General features: G+C 53.4%; 6 protein-coding genes and 1 non-coding gene across 13 annotated transcripts; 3 read left to right on the top strand and 4 right to left on the bottom strand.

Moving 5' to 3' along the window:
* Positions 1-45: 45 nt before the first annotated feature.
* CUNH11orf98 (chromosome unknown C11orf98 homolog) lies at positions 46-1,506 on the bottom strand. Its single transcript, XM_025878559.2, has 4 exons — positions 1,420-1,506; positions 1,148-1,272; positions 479-576; positions 46-394 (listed from the first exon to the last, which is right to left on the bottom strand). Exons 1-4 carry the CDS (start codon positions 1,456-1,458, stop codon positions 285-287), a joined length of 372 nt encoding a protein of 123 aa, XP_025734344.1. The 5' UTR covers positions 1,459-1,506; the 3' UTR covers positions 46-284.
* CSKMT (citrate synthase lysine methyltransferase) lies at positions 1,481-5,450 on the top strand. 4 transcript variants are annotated; one of them, XM_073883584.1, is made up of 3 exons: positions 1,481-1,614; positions 1,904-2,225; positions 2,386-4,177. In XM_073883584.1, the coding sequence occupies exons 2-3, from the start codon at positions 2,159-2,161 to the stop codon at positions 3,039-3,041; spliced, it is 723 nt and encodes a 240-aa protein (XP_073739685.1). In that variant the 5' UTR covers positions 1,481-1,614; positions 1,904-2,158; the 3' UTR covers positions 3,042-4,177. The 4 variants fall into 4 exon arrangements, 3 of the variants coding, with proteins under 3 accessions (XP_073739685.1, XP_073739686.1, XP_073739687.1); XM_073883585.1 differs by having other exon boundaries at positions 1,599-1,636; XM_073883586.1 differs by lacking the exon at positions 1,481-1,614 and having other exon boundaries at positions 1,985-1,996; positions 2,093-2,225.
* On the top strand, positions 1,676-1,824 carry LOC112829859 (small nucleolar RNA SNORA57). Its single transcript, XR_003209775.1, has one exon. It is a non-coding gene; the product is annotated as a small nucleolar RNA SNORA57 (small nucleolar RNA).
* LBHD1 (LBH domain containing 1) lies at positions 3,567-7,488 on the bottom strand. Of its 3 annotated transcripts, none has more exons than XM_073883583.1 (2): positions 5,424-5,835; positions 3,567-4,003 (listed from the first exon to the last, which is right to left on the bottom strand). In XM_073883583.1, the coding sequence occupies exons 1-2, from the start codon at positions 5,809-5,811 to the stop codon at positions 3,567-3,569; spliced, it is 825 nt and encodes a 274-aa protein (XP_073739684.1). In that variant the 5' UTR covers positions 5,812-5,835. The 3 variants fall into 3 exon arrangements, 1 of the variants encoding a protein (XP_073739684.1); XR_012375493.1 differs by lacking the exon at positions 5,424-5,835 and adding an exon at positions 7,043-7,488 and having other exon boundaries at positions 3,891-4,003; XR_012375492.1 differs by lacking the exon at positions 3,567-4,003 and adding an exon at positions 7,043-7,488 and having other exon boundaries at positions 5,490-5,583.
* Positions 7,458-8,728, top strand: UQCC3 (ubiquinol-cytochrome c reductase complex assembly factor 3). The gene is made up of 2 exons (XM_025878560.2): positions 7,458-7,682; positions 7,781-8,728. Exons 1-2 carry the CDS (start codon positions 7,563-7,565, stop codon positions 7,928-7,930), a joined length of 270 nt encoding a protein of 89 aa, XP_025734345.1. The 5' UTR covers positions 7,458-7,562; the 3' UTR covers positions 7,931-8,728.
* A 1,451-nt stretch (positions 8,729-10,179) lies between these two features.
* Positions 10,180-12,953, bottom strand: UBXN1 (UBX domain protein 1). Of its 2 annotated transcripts, none has more exons than XM_025879048.2 (10): positions 12,799-12,953; positions 12,603-12,690; positions 12,410-12,463; positions 12,214-12,320; positions 12,063-12,132; positions 11,630-11,821; positions 11,484-11,535; positions 11,209-11,322; positions 10,497-10,689; positions 10,180-10,322 (listed from the first exon to the last, which is right to left on the bottom strand). In XM_025879048.2, the coding sequence occupies exons 2-10, from the start codon at positions 12,659-12,661 to the stop codon at positions 10,273-10,275; spliced, it is 891 nt and encodes a 296-aa protein (XP_025734833.1). In that variant the 5' UTR covers positions 12,662-12,690; positions 12,799-12,953; the 3' UTR covers positions 10,180-10,272. The 2 variants fall into 2 exon arrangements, with proteins under 2 accessions (XP_025734833.1, XP_025734834.1); XM_025879049.2 differs by having other exon boundaries at positions 12,226-12,320.
* Positions 12,954-15,769: 2,816 nt separating this feature from the next.
* Positions 15,770-18,474, bottom strand: LRRN4CL (LRRN4 C-terminal like). The gene is made up of 2 exons (XM_025878996.2): positions 17,787-18,474; positions 15,770-17,221 (listed from the first exon to the last, which is right to left on the bottom strand). Exon 2 carries the CDS (start codon positions 17,214-17,216, stop codon positions 16,503-16,505), a length of 714 nt encoding a protein of 237 aa, XP_025734781.1. The 5' UTR covers positions 17,217-17,221; positions 17,787-18,474; the 3' UTR covers positions 15,770-16,502.
* Between the last annotated feature and the right edge of the window lie 115 nt (positions 18,475-18,589).

Genomic DNA, 18,589 nt, shown 5'->3' with positions numbered 1-18,589 from the left:
AATTCCCGTGGCCCATTCCCGGTCCCACATTAAATCACACGCCTCTCCGTAAGAACTCTAGGGCTTTATTAAAAGTGCAGCTGACTGCGAGGGAGCCCCATTCTCCAGTCTTTCTTCTCCACCCTCTTCCTCTCAACACATCCCTCTGGGGCAGGTTACTAGGCCATCAGGGAAGGGGAGTGTGAGGAGAATGAAAAGGGGCAATGCTTTCTCCAAAGTCCTCTGAAACAACCAGAGTCCTTCTGGCTCCAGCTGAGAATCTTCTGGTGGAAGGGGTGAGAGACTCAGTTATCATCTTCAAGGTCCTCCATGTCTACATCCTGGGGGGCTTTTGTCTTCTTTTGCCGCTTCGGCCGTGGTTCACTAGTCCTGACTGGCCTTGTGGGGGCTTCCACTGACCAAAAGGAAAGAGGAAGCATTAAAGAACCCCAACGAATCCGGGCTGCCCCCTTACCCCTCCTCTGTGCCTGGGCCTCACCTTCCATGGCTGCTTTCTCCTTCTGGGCCAGCCGGATCTGCTGGAGGAGCTTTCTGCGCTTCTTCCCAGAGAGAGTAATGTTGGCACGTGCACTGGACCTGAAGGGTCGGTAGGAACAAAGATATCCAGTTTAACCTGAACCAAGGTAGGTTGATTCCGGCTATTAAAAAGGTCTTTGGGGGAGTCCCTCTGACCCCCCCCCCATGCTCGCTCGCTCTCGCGCTCTCGCTCTCTCTCTCTCTCTCTCTCTCTCTCTCTCTCGCATGGAGCAGGACTTGATCCCAGGAGCCGGATACAGGACTCGATCCCAGGACCCTGGGATCATGACCTGAGGTGAAGGCAAACCCTTAACCGACTGAGCCACCCAGGCGTCCTGGGTGTGCTTTAAATTTATTTATAAACATCTATGTGGACGTATAATGTTACTTGGGGAGGTGGGTGAGTCGACAGTTCTTACATTCTCAGTGGGGGTCCCAGACCCAGAGAGGTTGTGAGCTACCGGTCCTGTGACAGGATAGCGAAGTGTAGGCACAAACACAGCTGACAAACGCTGTTTATATAAAAGTCAGTGCACACGGAAAGCAGAGGGGATACTTGCGGTGGAGCTCGGCAGGAAGGAGAAAGGGGACTCGGTGGGGAGGAGCAAAGCGAAGAGGGTCTGGCACTCACGCCCGCTTCTTCAGGTGGTTCCGCGTGATCAGCCCTTCGTCTATCACAGCCCCGATCACCCGGTGCTTCAGTCGCCTCTCCCGGCTCAACACCCGCCGTCGCTTGAACAGCTTCTTCTTCAGCTCCTAAGGGGGAGGAAGATGCTAATCAGACGGAAGCCGCGACCCGGGACCCCGCACCCGGCGACTCCAGCCCATAGATTCCCATCTCTGGCGAGATTAGAGGGCTCCAGGACGCTTGGGGAAACAAAGTCGGGGCGCCCACACGGTCACCGTTCGTGGCCGGTTGATCTTTCCGCCGGGAGCGCCCATGCTGGCTCCACCACCACGTCTTGGCTCTGCGCAGCGTCAGCGTCGGCCCCGCCCCTCGCCCTCCGCGAGCCAATCGCAGACCGGGGGCGGGTCCTGAAGGCTATATAAAGGCGCTCGGCAGCTTTACGCGTCTTTTGCGGGACGGCGGTAGGAGAGGTACGCTAGCGGGTTGCTCGAGGTGGGTGCCAGGGTGGGGTTCTGGGCGAGGCCTACGCACCCTCCTTTTCTTGGCGGGGGTCGGGTGTGCGGTCCCGGTCCCCGTAATGTACGGAGGCAGAGGGAAAGGGCTCCGGCCCCCTCGGCGTCATGTCTTCGGTGCCCGCGGCTTCTGGTCCGCCGGTTCTATCCTCAGACGCCGGGACACGGGCTCCGAGAAGCGTGACGGAACCAGGGTTCTGCAGGCTCCTCTCTGGTGTGCTAATTTAGCCTTCTCCTTTGATTTCAGGTCCTTGGAACCGTCCCTGGAGCCGGAGCTGTCGTGTCCCCTCCTCTTTTCACTGCCCGTTGCAATCAATAAAGGCCGTTCCTACCCTAGTAGGTGTGTGTCCGCGTTCTTTTTTCCGAGGTGGTTGTTAGGGAGGCTGTACGCGTTATTCCACAAAGCGGAATTTGCAGCTTTTCTGTTGGACTTCAGGCTCCTGCGGGAGTGCGGGCGACGTTTCGCAGAAGGTTCTCTGGCCGACCTTGCCGGGATTTCCAGATGGCCGCGCTGCGCCGAACCCTCCACGTGGCGACCCTGGCGGCTGGGGCGCGCCGCGCTTTGGCGGGTAGGGAAGGTGGACAGAGTGGGAGGGAGGGTTCTTAGTGACCTGGGAGTCTAGTCCCCGAAATTGTGATTCTTCAAACCCCAGGGTACATAGCACCGTTTCTGCAGGATTTGGATGGAACTTGGGCGCTGGGTGACACACGTACTCCACTCGTCCACAGGCTCCCTGGCTGGTAGCTGCCTGGCCGACCGTCGCCTCTGGGATAAGCTCCATGCCGATGCCGGTAGGGGCAGCGTCCCCACGTTCGATTGGTTCTTTGGGTATGAGGAAGCCCAGGGGTTGCTACTTCCGCTGCTGCAGGAGTCAGGAGCTGCCTGCCCACCAAGGGTGTTGGACGTGGGCTGTGGGACCTCCAGCCTGTGTACAGGCCTCTACACCAAGTGCCCACATCCCGTGGATGTGCTGGGGGTGGACTTCTCTCCTGTGGCTGTTGCCCACATGAAGAGTCTTCTGGAAGGTGGTCAAGGCCAAACACCCCTCTGTCCTGGGCATCCTGCTTCCCAACTCCACTTCATGCAGGCTGATGCCCAGAATCTGGAGCCAGTGGCTTCCTCAGGCTCCTTCCAGCTAGTGCTGGATAAGGGCACCTGGGATGCTATTTCCCGAGGTGGTCTGCCTGGGGCTTACCAGCTTCTGTCAGAGTGCCTCAGGGTCCTAAGCCCCCAGGGGACCCTGGTTCAGTTCTCAGATGAGGACCCTGATGTGCGGCTGCCTTGCCTGGAGCAAGGGTCCCCAGGCTGGACTGTGACTGTGCAGGAGCTAGGCCCTTTTGGGGGCATCACCTACTTTGCTTACTTGGTTCAAGGCTCTCATTAAAGACTTCAGCCCTGACCCGAATTTTTCTGTTGGGTGAGGAGAGCGTTGGGTAGCTTTTCAACTTTGTAAGATGGCTGGGAAGCAAGGATTTGAAGCCTGGCCTCCACATTTATTAGCTGGGTGCACAGAGTATTGAATGTTTCTGTGCCCCAGTTCACGCTCTAGCAGCAGGGTAGGAATTAATACCCGGAGTCAGAGGATTACATATGATGATGGGTGAAACATGGAGCATTTAGCAATGCCAGGCACAAGACGGAGTGCTGAGCAGAGAAGGTGCAGTGGCTCATTCCCCAGCCCCAACGAACGGGAACTCCTAAAAACACAGGAGTTCTGTGGGGTTTTTTTGTTTGAGGGGTTTAGGGTTTTGTCTGTTTTTAGATTTACTTTTTTTAGAGAGAGTGAGCGAGCAGGGGGAGGGGCAGAGGCAGAGGGAGAATCCCAAGCAGTCTCCATGCCCAGTACGGAGCCCAAATCAGGGCTCCTCCCTGAGATCATGGCCTGAGCCAAAACCAAGAGTTGGGGTGCTTAACCGACTGAGCCACCCAGGCGCCCCTGTTTGGGGAGTTTTTTAATAGAGAGGTCCTTAATCCAAATCCCAGTATTGACTGACTTGTGGGAGCCAGTGGCCTCACCTCTAACCCTCTTGTCCTCACCTGTAAAAGAAGACTGAAAGAACCCATAGAAGGGCCTCATAACAAACCACGAAACGTGGAGGGAGGCAGTACAATACTTACCCTCCAAGCTCCTGGGAGGCAGGAGATGTGAATATTCCACAAAGTAGCTTCTACAAACCCGGGAGCTGGCAGCTGGGTTCCAGAGAGGACAGGGGTTGGAGGCTTCCTGATACTCTGTATCCTCAGGAATCCAGGAGACCTCTTGTTCTCCCTGTTCCTGCCCCCAGCTGAGTTCTGGGTTAAAGGTTCTTAAGGGAGATCTGGGGTCCAGTGGGCTCCAAGTCCAGCCTGGGGGAGAGAGGAATTGAAGAGCCCATTAAGAATGGAAAAGTATTAGCGACTGCCTTCGGCTCAGGTCATGATCCTGGAGCCCCGGGATCGAGTCCCGCATCGGGCTCCCTGCTCGGCGGGGAGTCGGCTTCTCCCTCTGACCCTCTTCCCTCTCGTGCTCTCTCTCTCTCATTCTCTCTCTCTCAAATAAATAAATAAAAATCTTAAAAAAAAAGAATGAAAAGTAGTCCTGATCTATTACTGACTTTTTAAAAGATGAAACAAATTTGTGTATTTCTTTCCTATTGAAAAAAGTAATACAGCAATTATAATTAAGAGGCTAATTTCAGGGGCGCCTAGGTGGCTCAGTCCATTAAGCATCTGGCTCAGGTCATGATCCCAGGATCCTGGGATCGAGCCCCACATCTGGCTCCCTGATGCTCAGCAGGGAGTCTGCTTCTCCCTCTCCCTCTGCCATCCCCCCCCCGCTTGTGCTCTCTCTCTCTCTCTCTCTGTCAAGTAAATAAAATAAAAAATCTTTTTTTAAAAAAAAGGCTAATTTGAGACGCCTGGGTGGCTCGGTTAAGCGTCTGCCTTGGGCTCAGGTCATGATCCCAACGTCCTGGGATCAAGCCCCCACATTGGACTCCTTGGTCAGCGGAGAGCCTGCTTTTCCCTCTGCCTTCCTCTCCCCCTGCTTGTGCTCTTTCTCTCACTCTCTGACAAAATAAAATCTTAAAAAAAAAAAAGGCTAATTTCACAGCCTGTTTCCTCATGAGGATGAAAGGATCTCCCTCACTGGGTTCTGAAAATCATGAGATAAAAGCATTTAGCACACTGTAAATGCTAATAAATAAGCTTCTAGAACAGTATCAGACATGGGGGAAAGTCTGGAAGGAAAGGCATCCAAAATGTAACTTATCTCGGGGTAGTTGATTTGGGATAGTTTTATTACTTTTTCCCCCACAACAATGTGAATTTTTTTTTAAAATATTTTATTTATTTATTTGACACACACACAGGGAGAGAGCAAGCACAAGCTTGGGGAGCGGCAGGCAGGGGAGAAGCAGGCTCCCCACTGAGCAAGGAGCCCGATGCGGAACTTGATCCCAGAATCCTGGGATCATGAGCTGAAGGCAGACGCTTGACCGACTGAGCCACCCAGGCGCCCCAAACAATGTGAATATTTTAAAACATTAAAAATAATTAAAAGGCATCACCCTCAGACCCATCTGAGCTCAGAACTTCCCTCTGAAGTTCAACGTTGCCAGACACCTTGACTTTTCTCTCCACCTCTACTTTTTCCCCACTACATTTACTAAGAACCTACTGTATGCTTGTACTGCTTGGCGTGGGGGACACAGCTGAGGTCCCTATCTCAGTCCTGCCCAGAACATCCAGGTCACAACGACCCCGCTGAAGCAGCTGCCTCCCTCACCTGGCTCTTCACTTTGGTCCTGGAAGAAGACCTCGGCCTCCTCTTCCTCATCGGTGAGCAGCAGCAGCTCCTCATGTGGCCAACCAAGCTCCCCGCTGTCTTCACTCACCTCAGAGGCTTCCACCACAATGGAGGGCAGGTGGGTCTTTTGAGAGACAACCTGAATCGGGATAGCAGGGTGCTTGGACCAAGTTGGAGGATGAGCCAGCAGCCAGACACAGGGTGGAGAAGTACTAACCTGAACATCCTGGTGGCCTTCAACCCTGACAATTTCTCCTCCGTCCATCCACAGAGGGCTGGTCAGCTGAGGACTTTCTGGGTGCTGGGAGGAGCCTGGGCTATCTCTAGGCCAAGGCCCATCCTCACTGCTCCCTGGCACAAGGGCCATGGGTGCTAATTCTTAGAGTACAGAGTGGTTGAACTCCAAGTGGAGTACCCCTGCTCAGTACCCTCCACAGACTGCTCCTTTAATCTTTGGAGCCTGGCCCCTTAATCACTTCTGAGAAGAGAATGACAAGCTAGGAGATTATGGGCCTTCCAGGGGAGGGGAAAATCCCAAGAGGTGGAATAGGAGCTTTATGTCTCCTCACTCCCTGGGTGACACTGAGAAAGGCAGGAGGGATAGGAATCAACAAGGGCATCTGGATGAAAGCCCTGTGAGTGAAGAGCTTTGCTAACAAACTTAGAATTTCCTGATTTCTTTGCTTACTGGGTCTCCTGATTTGACATGTTTGTGTCTTATTTCACGAATATTCATATGGTGTTAACTATTTGCCGGGAACTGTTTTAAATGCTTTATATATAAACTCATTTAATAATCCTGTAACTATGAGATAGATACTGTCATTAGCCCTATTTCCTGATCCAGATGCCCTGGGTGGGCACAAAGAACTTAAATGACTTGCCCAGAGTTACCCAACTAAAAGGTGCTTTGTTCTCCAAACTAGAATTCAGTATGTTACTCCAAATTCAGAGTTTTCATTGGCAGGGGGTGGGGGGTGCCTGGGTATACCATGATGAGAAAAACAACAAATTTACTTTCTTTTTTTAAAAGATTTTATTTACTGGCGCCTGGGTGGCTCAGTTGTTGGGCGTCTGCCTTCGGCCCAGGTCATGGTCCCAGGGTCCTGGGATCGGGTTCCACGTCAGGCTCCCGGCTCATCGGGAAACCTGCTTCTCCCTCTCCCACTCCCCCTGCTTGTGTTCCTGCTCTCGTTCTCTCTCTCTCTCTCTGTCAAGTGAATAAATAAAATCTTTAGGAAAAAAATGGTTTTTTATTTACTTGAGAGAGCACGCGCAGTGGGGAGGAGCAGAGGGAGAGGGAGAAGCCGACCCCAGTTGAGCAGGGAGACCCAAGTTGGGGCTCCATCCCTGAAGCCTGAGATCATGACCTCAGCCAAAGGCAGACGCTTAACCAACTGAACCACCCAGGCGTCCGCAACAAATTTACTTTCAACGCGTTTATTTAACAAGTAAAATAGGGTGTCTGGCTGGCTCCGTCGGTGGAGTCTGCGACTCATGATCTCGGGGTCCTGAGTTCGAGTCCCACATTGGGTGTGGACATTACTTAAAATCTTTTAAAAAGTAAAATAAAGAAAAATAAATAAATATATATATACCTTTGTCCTCACCCAGTACACCTGGCTTTGAGTTTTTGTTCATAAATTGAGGGAATCTGGAGAGGGTCAGTAGATTGAGGTGTGTAAGCATCTGGATGTCCAGTATGTGCTGTACTGAAAAAGCACAAATCATTGTAGGAAACTACAGAGCACAGTCCTCGCACGAGATTTCGGAACTGGGCAACTGCAAAACCCACAGCAACCAGGCTGACACGCACTCTGACACGCACGCTCCCTTTAGCAATCCCACTTGGAATTTCCTGACAGTGGGTCCGGGGCTCGGCCCTCGCCGCCAACACTTCGGGACGCGCTCAACCTTCCCTGCCAAACCCAGTCTTTTAAGACGCAGGCGCTCTAGATTCGGAGCGCTTGGCCGATCAGGCCCTCTCTAGCCCGGCCCCTTCTCTATGGTTTCCTCTACGCGCCGCTCTAGCCCGCGCGGGGGGCGGTGAGACGTCGTGGCCGGCTTCCCAAGCTGCGGGAGGCTTCAGAGGGCGCCTCGCCGGGCGCGCGGTCGGCCATGGACACCTTGCGCAAAGCGCTGATCGTGGGTGCCCTCCTGGGCGCGGGGGCTGGCGTGGGCTCCGCGCTCTTTGTCCTCGTGACCCCGGGAGAGCAGCGGAAGCAGGAGATGCTGAAGGTGGGAGTTACTGGGGGTGCGAGGTGGGACGAGCGGGCGGAGAGCCCCCGGCTTGGGGGGGGGCGGTCAGAACTGCGAACCTCCCTTCCTGCTCGCAGGAGATGCCCGAGCAGGACCCGCGGCGCAGGGACGAGGCAGCCAGGACCAAAGAGTTAGTGCTGGCCACTCTGCAGGAGGCAGCGGCCACGCAGGACAACGTGGCCTGGAGGAAGAACTGGACGGTCGGCGGCGGCGGGAGATCAGCGTGAGCCCGGACCTCCCTCGTGGGCGCTGGGACCTTGCTCCCGCTCAGGAGTCCGACCTGGCTTCTCCGCCGTAGGCCGGGTAGGGAGTCCGGACCCGGGATACCGCGCCCAGGCCGCCCTGAGGCCCTGGGAGCCGCTGCGGGGTGAGCACGTGCCCCCTCCACCCGCAGACGCTGCCCTGACTGCGCTTTCACGTCCTGCGTCGCGGCGGGGGCGTCGGATGTGAGAACTGAAGGAGCCAATAAGTCACGTTCCTCCGTCCAGTCAGTGAGCCCTGCGGTCTGACGCCTATGTCTAGAGTGTTCTGGGGGTCCGTGCAGGGGACGTGGAAGACTGTGGCTCCCACTGCCCAGGAGGGACCACATTTTCAAAACACAAATCAGGGCATGTGGTCTGTTTGAGTGTACTTTTGGTGATAACCAGGCGACATTCTCGAAATCAAAACTATCCTGGAAAATCTTGTAGCAATAGATGCCCATGGAGGACGCTTTGGGTTTCCTGTTCTTTGAGTGGGGTTGGAGAGGGGCCGCTAGCATTTAGCATGTGCCATGATGCTTTCTGGGGATACTAGACTGTTGGAGGCCAATTTGCTAGGAGTGAAAGAAGCGTGCTTTGAGTCAGACAGATCTTGATTAAAGTCCTGCAGATTACAAAACCTCTCCGAGCCTCAGTCCTGTTCCATAAAGGGTGTCAATATCTTGAAGGTTGTTGTAAAAAGACTAACTTGGAAATGTAAAGTGCATTGCTTGGCACAGACCAGCCTTTCAATAAATGTAGGGGATGGTTTCCCCTTCCAAGGGACTTCAAGGTAGTTCACAATCTCTGAATCCAGTCATGGGATCTCTTGCAGATGCCACCGAAGTAATGAAGTAAAGCTGGCATTTGAGTCACACCCTACATCCAAGTCAACCAATTCACTCCCTGTTTTTTTTTTTTTTAATTTATTTGAGGGAAGCCTGGGTGGCTCGGTTAAGTGTCTGCCTTCGGCTCAGGTCATGATCCTGTGGTCCTGGCATGGAGCCCCGCATTGGGCTCCTTGCTCAGCAAGGAGCCGGCTTCTCCCTCTGCCTGCCACTCTCCCTGCTTGTGCTCTCTCTGATAAATAAATAAAACCTTTAATTAAAAAAAACATTTGAGAGACCCTGGTGGGGAGGAAGAGAGGGAGTCATAAGCGGACTCTCTGCTTAGTGCAGATGGTGGGAGGAGTGGGGCTCAGTCTCATAAGGCCGAGATTACCTGAGCAGAAACCAAAGAGTGGGGCCCTTAACCAACTGAGCCACCCAGGTGCCCCCTTGTGGTCTATTTTACATCCTGTGGTTCCAAGCAAGATTTCAATTGAAGGGGGAAAAAAAGCGCCTGCTTTTATTTAAATAAAGCCAGAACAGTAAATACAGCTTGGTAACACAGGTGTAAACCCAGATGGGAGCACTGGTGCTGTTTTCAGCTGCTGGATGGTGAAGCCCTAAGCCAAACACATTTGTTATGTGTGATCTTTGGTTTAATTGTGGCCTTTTTCCTAGCCCGGGAATGACGGGGAAAAGGTTAGCAGCTCTTTGAGGGAACATGAGGGTGAGGTGATCAGCAACAGTGAGGGGCTATGATTGCAGGAGCTTGGAGGTTGAGAGCCTGAGCCCTAGAGTTGGACTTCCCCAGGTGTGTCCAGGTTCTACTGTTGGTTACCTGTGTTGGTTTCAGGAAGCCATGTGCTTTGGTGTCCCAATCTCTAAAATGGGATACTTGTACTTATTCCCAGATAACTGCCTTCTTATCTCCGTTAATACGTATACAGCAGTTAAACCTGTGCGGTGCATATTAAGTACTCAATACTTTTTAGTGAAGAAGAAATGCAGTTGTAAAGGTCACTGCAATGCTCCCCTGGCCACTTGTGAATGGCTACATTTAAAAAATTACCCTTTTAGGGCGCCTGGGTGGCTCAGTCGGTTAAGCGTCTGCCTTCGGCTCAGGTCGTGATCCCAGGGTCCTGGGATCGAGTCCCGCATCGGACTCCCTGCTCAGCGGGCAGTCTGCTTCTCTCTCTGCCTCCCCCCCACCCCGCCTGCTCATTCTCTCTCTCTCGCAAAAATAAATAAAGTCTTTAAAAAAAAAGAGAGAAAAACATCTAAAAAAAAAATCTTAAAAAAAAAAAAAAAACTTAAGATGAAAAATAGGGCCTATCCTAAATGCCTTCCCTTTGGCTTCTTCCCCTGCCTCAGTTTTGTCCCTACCAGCCATTCAGGAAGGAGTCAGGCACATACAGAACTCAGAGGGTCTATTTATTAGGAAGGAGATGTCAGTGCTTTATCAAAGATGAAGAGGTCAGAGAGGGATGGCGGGATAAAGGCCTCTCAGCTGGGACATTTCTTGGCCACAATGAGGACAGCAGAAGGCACAAGTCCTAAGATGGAAGAAAACAGCTTTGACCACAAAGATCCTTGCCTTCTGCCCCCCAAAGTTTCTGGCCGCATTCCATCCCCACAAAGTCTCTTCTCCTGGCATTCCTTCCTTTCTCAGGCATCCCCCTCACCACCCCCCCCCCGCCAAGTCCTCTTTCTGGTCCCAGGTGTCATACCCAGCTCCTGCAGAGGCCGTTCCATGTCAGCCTCTGAGAAGGCCCGCCGGGGGAAGCCACTGAGCAACTGCACAGGGTCCTGGTCTCCCCCAGGCTCTTCCCCGCGGTGGAGCTCCACATAGAGCCTCACAGCTGCTAACTGTTCCCGAGCCCGGAATGTCTGCGTCAGTGAGGTCCCATCTGGCAGCCTGACCTGGAGGGCAAGCGAGTAATACGGTGTTGGGAGCATCAAACCTGAGGAGGTGCCCAAGTAAGGAAAACAAGAGCTGCAAAGTTGGCTTCTGTTTCCTGTTCGAGAGACTGAACCAGCATAATTACTATTTGAAGCACCCTGATGAACAACCACTTCTCTGCTTTACTAAGCAGTGAAGAGAGACTCCAGCTTCCTCACATTTTAACAAACACAAGGATAAGATCGTAACAAAAATACCTAAATACCCTATTGTGCAAATAGCTGCGTAATAAACTAAATGAAAACATGAACAACTAAAAAGGTAACTGCCGAGGTAAAAGGGAGGAATGGATTTAAATTAAGAGCAGGGCAAGAGAAATTTGATATCTTTCCAAGAGTAGAGGAGATGGGATTTCAAAAGTCACTTACAAAGAAGGAAGAGGTTTGGCAAAGAGAACCTGACTGAATAAAGCTCTGAGCCAGGTATCTTACAGGCCAACGAAGGGGTCCCAGAAGCAAGACAGGAATTAGAATCAGTACCTGTATGCGACACTGGTCATACTCCCGCTTGGTGGGAGGCTCCTGGCTGGGAGAGGAGGGAACAGCACCCGGCTCTGTTGGTGGAGAAGGCCGAGAACCCACACTCCCACCATACTGGAAGACAAAGGGAAAACCGATCAGGCCCTCACCCACTCTTGAGAGGAACATCGTATGCCAATCCTTTCCCTCTGAAGCTAGAAAAGGGAATTTTTTTTTTTTTTTTTTTTTTACTAGCCCACCTACTTCCTTACTCCAGCGTCTTCCCAATCACCTACCTTCTTGGCTCTCTCTGCTTTGTCTCTTTCAATCTTTTCTCGGACTCTCTGTCTGGAATGTAGACAGGAAGAAAGTAGGTCAGACATTGACAAAGCAAACCTAGCTTCCCGTCTCCTCTATTAGCCAACATCCCCATCACCCAGACCTGGCTGCTAACTCTTCAGCCTTTTCCCTCCTCCGCTCCTCAGCAGCCCGGCGCATCTCATCTTCCTGAAGCCGCTGTCGAGCAGCTGACAACTCCTGCCCTTGTTTCCTGCGCTGCCGTTCCCGTTCCAAAGCCTCTCGCTCCTCTCTTTCTTCCCGCTCCCGCTGCTTCTGGGCCATCAGCTCCAACATCCTGTGTTGCAGAAAAGAAGGAGCTCAAAAGAAATGAACACAGATCAAGAAGGTGAGTTTATAACCGGGATTCAAAATGAAACGCGGGAACACGTGTCCAAAGAGAGATGAAAGAAACAGAAAGGAAACCGCCAAGGCAGGACAGAGGGAAGGTGTTAACTTCCAGGTTCTTTAACCAGACTTGTGAACTGTGGACAGGTGGAAGGTGACCCTCAGAAACGTGCCACTGTTCCTTACTATACCTCTTAGTCTGTTCCTGTCTCTCCTCTTCACTCAAAGTGGGTTTGCCTTCTCCGGCTGCAGAGCCGGGTCCTACAAACAAGCAATCAGTATTATTGCCCGTTCATCCTCCTCGAGCGCACGTGAATAACCACAGTGCCCCTCAGTCAGGACCTTCGGGGCCACCTTGCTCCGAGGCGGTGGGTTCCCTTCCCAGGACATGTCCGAGGGGGGTCGCGAGCGGCTCGTCTACATCGGGGTCGTCTTCGTGCTCCATCAACCTGGCAGGGAAAGTCGGGAGGGAGGTTAACCCTGACGCTGGCCCTCCCAGCAGCCCCCCAGGCCCGTGCCACCCGGTCTGAGCGCTCACCAGTCCATTGCAGCCTCGATGCCCTGGTTCCCTGTGAGGGCCAGAGCCTTCTCCCTGGGGGCAGAAACACCGTGAATAGCGCCCGCGAGCCATGGTGCCGGTCAGGCTGGGGCGTGGAGCCTGAGGCCAGGCTGGGGGAAGGGCCAGACAGGTCCGCGATCCCCGCGGGCCAGGGTCTGGGGGGCTGCCTTACGCGCGTCCCCTGGGGAAGCCCATCTCGATGAGACTCTCCAGAGCCGTCAGCTCCGCCATGGCGCCGCCACCGCCGCTTCCGCGGGGACCTGGGGGAGGGCGAGAAGGAGGGCGCAGGGGCGGGGGTCAGCGCGGGGTGCCCCCGGGCCGCGCGCGGTCCCGCCCCCGACGCCCCAGCCGGCCGCTCTCTCACTTACCCGGCTCTGGACCCTCAGCCGACACTGACGAGAAGAAAGCCGAGGGGAAGCGGAAGTGCCCGGATCTGTTTGGGTCACGTGGCGGCGGGCGTGGACGGGTGCCGCCGAGAGCCAGAAAGCACAGGCCTGGCCCCGCCGCCTGGGCCCGGCGCGGGCGGGGATGGGTGGTGGCGCGTCGGAGTCGCCGACCGGGAGGCGCCCCCGAAGCTGGGCCGCCCGGCGGCGGTGGGGAAGAAGGGTGGTGCGGCCCTGAAACCCGTGGGCGGAATGTAGCAAGCCCTCGATGGGGTCCCTGAGCGCAACCAGTTGGAATGTTATTTGGCAATGTTGATCAGGAGCCATAGAAATGTGCTTGGTCTTTGACCTGCTCATCCTCTCCGGGGAATTGAGCCATCCTCCGCCCCACTGCCAAAGGGATTTTTGCAGAACACAGTTATCTGATCCTGTCATCACCTCCCTGCTTAAAAATTCTCCATAAGGCCCCAGTCACTTAGGATGAAATTTAAGTGCTGGTAGTGTGGCTTCCTCCGTTTTATTTGTTGTTGTTGTTGTTGTTTGTTTAGAGCCCTCTCTGTAAAACTGAGAGTAACAGTAAGCACTTGCCTTCGGTGCCTGGCAAGACTGTACCGTGTAAATGTTAGTAGTGCACAGTGTCGTCTCCCACCACTTGCTGCTAACTTGTGCATATTGCAAAACAGGCCCATTTGCTCTTCCAGGCCTTTGCACCTACCAGTCCCTCTGCCTGGGATGTCCCGCCTCTTCTGTGGGATTGGTTAACTCCCAGTCATTTTTGAGACTGGACCCCAGGTTTCCTTTCTAAGGGAATCCTGCTTTGACCACCCCCTTCCACCTCCCCGCTCCACTGGAGACTTAGGTGATTAATGCCTGTTCAATCATCACAACAATCTATATGATTATACTATTATTAGTCATAGGAAACTCAGAAAAAGGAGATAATTTACCTAAGGTCACAAAGCTGGTAAGTAGCCAAGCTAGGATCCACACCCATGCGGTATGCATTCACCAAACCACTATGTTAATTTGCCTCTCCATAGCGGAGTGAAGAACATCTACTTTGGAGTTGGGCATCCTAACTCAACTCCTTACTTGTAGCTCCAAACCATTTAGAACTTCAAATTTCTCATCTCCTCCCAGGTGATTCTATCTCTTGGAAAGACTGTGAAGAGTAAATGAGAATGCATGCAGAGCATGTCTTGAATAATGAGATTGGGCCCTCATTTGTAAATGAATAAATGTTGAGGAAATACGGGAAGCAAATAAAACAGGGACACAGCATTCACTACAGTGTGGTGTGTTAGAGAGGTTAAGTGTTATAACACACTAAGTTCTTAGTATGTTAGTTCTAACACACCTCATTTATCCTGAGGTCCAATGATAAAAAAAAAAAAAATCAGGAGGCGCCTGGGTGGCTCAGTTGGTTGGGCGACTGCCTTCGGCTCAGGTCATGATCCCGGAGTCCCGGGATCGAGTCCCACATCGGGCTCCCTGCTCGGCGGGGAGTCTGCTTCTCCCTCTGACCCTACCCCCTCTTGGGCTCTCTCTCTCTCAAATAAATAAATAAAATCTTTAAAAAAAAATCATTAATTGTATGGTACTGTCTTTTTTTTTTTTTTAAGACTTTTTATGTATTCATTTTGAGAGAGACAGTGAGAGCACAACAGGGGAGAGGAGCAGAGGGAGAGGCAGTTTCCCCGCTGAGCAGGAAACCCAAGGTGGGGCTCGATCCCAGGACCCTGAGATCATGACCTGAGCCGAAGGCTGATGCTTAACGACTGAGCCACCCAGGCGCCCCATACTGCATTTTTCATCTACTTCCAGGTAAGCACCCTATAGAAATACACAAATGTGAGGATACATAAAGATGCCCATAGCAAACACTGAAGACAAATGTGCCACTAAAGAGCGATGGCTTCTATCAGTCAAGGAGCATCCTTCTATGGAAAGTTACACCGCCTTTAACATCACCAAGGAGGCTATGATTTACCAACATGGAATGCTGTCCATCATCTATTGAGTGAACAAAGAGAATATCGACATTGAATAAAAATCTGCTCTGCAAGGGGTAATTACGTCTTGAGGAAAAGAGGAACTTTCTTTTGTATTCTTCAGCAGTATTTGAAATTCATATAAATGTTAGTTCTATAATTTAAAGTTGTAGGACCAGGGGCGCCTGGGTGGCTCAGTCGTTAAGCGTCTGCCTTTGGCTCAGGTCATGATCCCAGGGTCCTGGGATTGAGCCCCGCATCGGGCTCCCTGCTCAGCTGGAGGCCTGCTTCTCCCTCTCCCACTCCCCCTGCTTGTGTTCCTTCTCTCGCTGTGTCTATCTCTGTCAAATAAATAAATAAAATCTTAAAAAAAAAAGTTGTAGAACCAGCAAAAATGAGGATTATACTCTGTAGCAACTCAGATTTTTCTTTCTTTTTTTTTCAGATTTTATTTATTTATTTGAGAGAGAGAGAATGAGAGATAGAGAGCACGAGAGGGAAGAGGGTCAGAGGGAGAAGCAGACTCCTTGCTGAGCAGGGAGCCCGATGTGGGACTGGAGCCCCATGTGGGACTCGATCCCGGGACTCCAGGATCATGACCTGAGCCGAAGGCAGTCGCTTAACCAACTGAGCCACCCAGGTGCCTGCAACTCAGACTTCTCTACATCCAGTTGATTTCTTATTTTTTAAAGGTTTTATTTATTTACTTGGCCAGGGGTGGGGTGGGGGCGGACAGAGGGAGAAAGAATCTCAAGCAGGCTCCACACCCAGCTCGGAGCCTGACGCAGGGCTCGATTTCACGACCCTGAGATCATGACCTGAACCAAAACCAAGAGTCAGACACAACTGACTGAGCCACCCAGGTGGCCCGGATGCAGTTAAAGATAAGTTTAAAAGTATACAGTACTCTGAGAAATAGGTGTGTGGACAGGGAAATGAAAAGGGTCAGGAAAAATGAAAATATCTTCGTTTTATATTTCCTTTAATGTTGGTACAGTGAATATACAAAAGACACAGATTGAGGGAAAGTGGGGGAAATCCTTGGACTTGGGAAATGCCCCGGACAGCAGTTTTAGGCAGTCCTTGGTTCTCCACCCCATGTCAGTCATTTATCTTCACCCACGTCAGACACAGGTGGCTTCCGACTCAGGTGTGCCCATCTTCAATATCGAAATGAAAGGTAAAAGAGGGAGTGGTGTTGCCCCAAACTCCAAATTGCCTGAAGCAATTTGTTCTCGAAATCCCACCGAAGCCACCAATGTGACAGCGCCCTTTTGAGGGTCTATGACCGGGATTGGGATCAGCTAACTACAGCCAATAGGCCTAATATGGCCAGAGCCTGATTTGAAAAGAAAAGGCCCATGAGCTAAGAATGGTTTCTACGTTTTTACGTGGTTACATGGCCATAGAAGCACCTACATATTATCTTTGATTTTATCCTCTGGAACTGCAAAGCCTACGTTATTTACTCTCCGGTCCTTTAAGGAAAAAGTTGCCAATCCCCCTCTGTTCCTTTCAGCCTGGAGCAGGACGGAAAGTTTGGGACCTGAACAAGCTCTCAGGCTGAGCACCGAGACTCAGCTGGGGCCCCAGGCGCCTGGCCTTCTACTTTGGCGCCCGGGCTGCCCAGGGGAGTCTGGGCAGAGCTCTCCTCTGCAAGCCTGGGCTCAGCTGGGCCCGAGAGGCACCCGGGCTGCTTCAGAGCCCTGCTGTTGGTGGGGAGGCTGGCCGGTGGGGGCAGCCCCAACGCTCGCGCAGGCAGAAGTGCCAGACCAGAGCAGAGCAGGTCAGCAGGGCCAGGACCGTGCCCACCCCTACGGCCGTGTGGACCAGGGTAACGGGCCTGGGGGGCATGGCCAGCCTGCCGCAGGGCCCGAAAGGAGGGCCACCCACCCCCTCAAGGCCCTCCCCACCTGCCCCCGGCACGCCGCTTTCTCCAGCCCCGTTGGCAGCCACCACGCAAACGACATAAATGCCCCCAGGCTTTAGTCCCTTCAGTTCTGCTCTGCGGACCGTGGCGTTGAGCGGGGGGCCCTTCTGGGTAGCCCCACCGCCTTCCCAAAGCAGCAGCCAGTACTGGTGGACCGGGGAGGGGGGTGCACACCAGTGCACCAGCGCGCTGCCGGCCTCGGCCACCACGTGCACCTCTCCCAGGCGCGGCGGGGCAGGAGGCTGGGCAGGGCTGGAGAGCCCGGGGCACAGGCAGGCCCCGGGCCCAGCCCTCTGCAGCTCCTTGCATGGCACCTGCAGGTGGCGGCAACTGTCGTAGTCACAGAGGACAGCCGGCAGAGGTGGCCGTGATGTCTCATCTTCCTCCTCTTCCGTAAGGTCTTGAGGGGCCAAGGGCCGCGTTCTGGGCACTAAGGAGAAGGTGACAGCCAGGAGCCACAGAAGGCAGGGAGAGTCCAGCATGGGGTCTGGAAGGGAAGGAGGTGAAGAGGAAAAGGCTGTCCAGACCCCGTGCCTTCGAGGCCCCCTCCCTCAACAAAATCTCTGGGGACAGGGACACAGAGCTGGGGGCCAAGAAGAGAAGAGGAAAGAGGAGGAAAGGAGGTGGACACACTTATTTGTCAACCAACTTCTGAACGGCCTATGGACTTGGTTTCGGAGGGCCGGGGGTGGGGTAAAATGCGGGCTGCCCCGAGAGATGGGTGTGTGACCGGCAATGGTGAAGTCCCAGAAACAGTTAATGAATAAGCAAAGTGCTGGAGGGGAAAAGAAGAGGAAATGATTTACTCAGCCTGGGGAAGAAAGGTGGAATAATTCCCAGCTGCCACCCAAAGAAAAGATCTCAGTAAAACAATTATCAGTCAGCGACACACGCAAAAACCCGAAAGCGCACAGAAAGGAGAACGAAGAGATGGAATAGAAGGGGGAAACTTAAGGACCCTGGAATCCTCCCCACCTGTCGAAGGAACACCAGTCCCTGGCCGCCCCCCCTTTCCCACCCCTCCCCTTCCCTGGCCCCCAGGAGCCCCTCACCAGCGGGGAGGTCTCGCGGCGGTGCAAATCTCCGACCAGAAGTCTGTGGGGGTGCGGCCGGGGTGACCCCGGGAGCACAGGCTCGAAGGCAGGTCTTGTCAGTGTCTTCAGATTTCAATTCTGTTTTGGCTCGAAGCTTTTATACCCTTCCACTATGATGTCACCACCTAGGCCCCCTCCCCTGCCCCCCCCTTTCCCGGTGAATGCCAAGAAGCGGGCTGGTCCCTTCAGAGAGCCTGAGTCACGGGGCCAGGGATGGGGGGTGGGGGGCACAGCAGCTGTTTCATCTGGAGGCCAGGATGCCTGGGTTGGGAGCCGGGAGTGGAATGTGGCCGGCAGCCAGGAGCAGAGGATCAGAGGGCTGAGGCTACGTGGAGGGGTGAGGAGAGAGGGCCACCTGGCTGGTATCAGAGAAGAAAACAACTGTGACCGCATGGGGCCTGGGCTACAAAATGCTGTTTCGGTAGAAATCATACCACATCCATGGCAGTCATTTCCTGTCTTCTGCCTCCCAATGGACAGAGAAAGGGAGGGGTGCAGGGGCCAGAATGATGCAGCCCGGCTCTCCAGACCCGCCCTACACAATCCCCCTCCCCAGAGTCACGTGGATGGAGTAGGCCGGGTAGGTTTTCTCTCCTTGGACTTTCTAGGCTTGTGAATGGAGACAGCTGTACCTAGGACAGTCCAGGTCCGGAGGCCTTCCCCGTCGGCAGGCAGCCCCCGACAAGACAACCTCCTCCGACGGAGGGTGGCAGGGAGGATGCCCAGGGAGCACAGGGTTCTCAAATGGCCCTGAATCCATT

This window comes from Callorhinus ursinus, unplaced genomic scaffold (genome assembly GCF_003265705.2).
Source record: "Callorhinus ursinus isolate GAN/ISIS: 27379988/994484 unplaced genomic scaffold, GSC_fseal_2.0 scaffold51, whole genome shotgun sequence".
Classification (NCBI taxonomy): Eukaryota; Metazoa; Chordata; class Mammalia; order Carnivora; family Otariidae; genus Callorhinus; species Callorhinus ursinus.
This window is presented reverse-complemented; position numbering and strand designations above follow the sequence as displayed.

Coding starts and splice junctions, on each gene's coding strand:
- CUNH11orf98 (XM_025878559.2), bottom strand. CDS start 1,458: ATGGGCGCTCCCGGCGGAAAGATCAACCGGCCACGAACG. Junction 1,273..1,419: donor AGATCAACCGGCCACGAACG/GTGACCGTGTGG, acceptor CCTCCCCCTTAG/GAGCTGAAGAAGAAGCTGTT. Junction 395..478: donor GGAGAAAGCAGCCATGGAAG/GTGAGGCCCAGG, acceptor CCTTTTGGTCAG/TGGAAGCCCCCACAAGGCCA.
- CSKMT (XM_073883584.1), top strand. CDS start 2,159: ATGGCCGCGCTGCGCCGAACCCTCCACGTGGCGACCCTGGCGGCTGGG. Junction 2,226..2,385: donor GGCGCGCCGCGCTTTGGCGG/GTAGGGAAGGTG, acceptor ACTCGTCCACAG/GCTCCCTGGCTGGTAGCTGC.
- LBHD1 (XM_073883583.1), bottom strand. CDS start 5,811: ATGGCCCTTGTGCCAGGGAGCAGTGAGGATGGGCCTTGGCCTAGAGAT. Junction 4,004..5,423: donor GGACCAAAGTGAAGAGCCAG/GTGAGGGAGGCA, acceptor TCTCTCCCCCAG/GCTGGACTTGGAGCCCACTG.
- UQCC3 (XM_025878560.2), top strand. CDS start 7,563: ATGGACACCTTGCGCAAAGCGCTGATCGTGGGTGCCCTCCTGGGCGCG. Junction 7,683..7,780: donor GGAAGCAGGAGATGCTGAAG/GTGGGAGTTACT, acceptor TCCTGCTCGCAG/GAGATGCCCGAGCAGGACCC.
- UBXN1 (XM_025879048.2), bottom strand. CDS start 12,661: ATGGCGGAGCTGACGGCTCTGGAGAGTCTCATCGAGATGGGCTTCCCC. Junction 11,822..12,062: donor AGACAGGAACAGACTAAGAG/GTATAGTAAGGA, acceptor TCTGCAACACAG/GATGTTGGAGCTGATGGCCC. Junction 11,323..11,483: donor AAGCAGAGAGAGCCAAGAAG/GTAGGTGATTGG, acceptor TTTGTCTTCCAG/TATGGTGGGAGTGTGGGTTC.
- LRRN4CL (XM_025878996.2), bottom strand. CDS start 17,216: ATGCTGGACTCTCCCTGCCTTCTGTGGCTCCTGGCTGTCACCTTCTCC.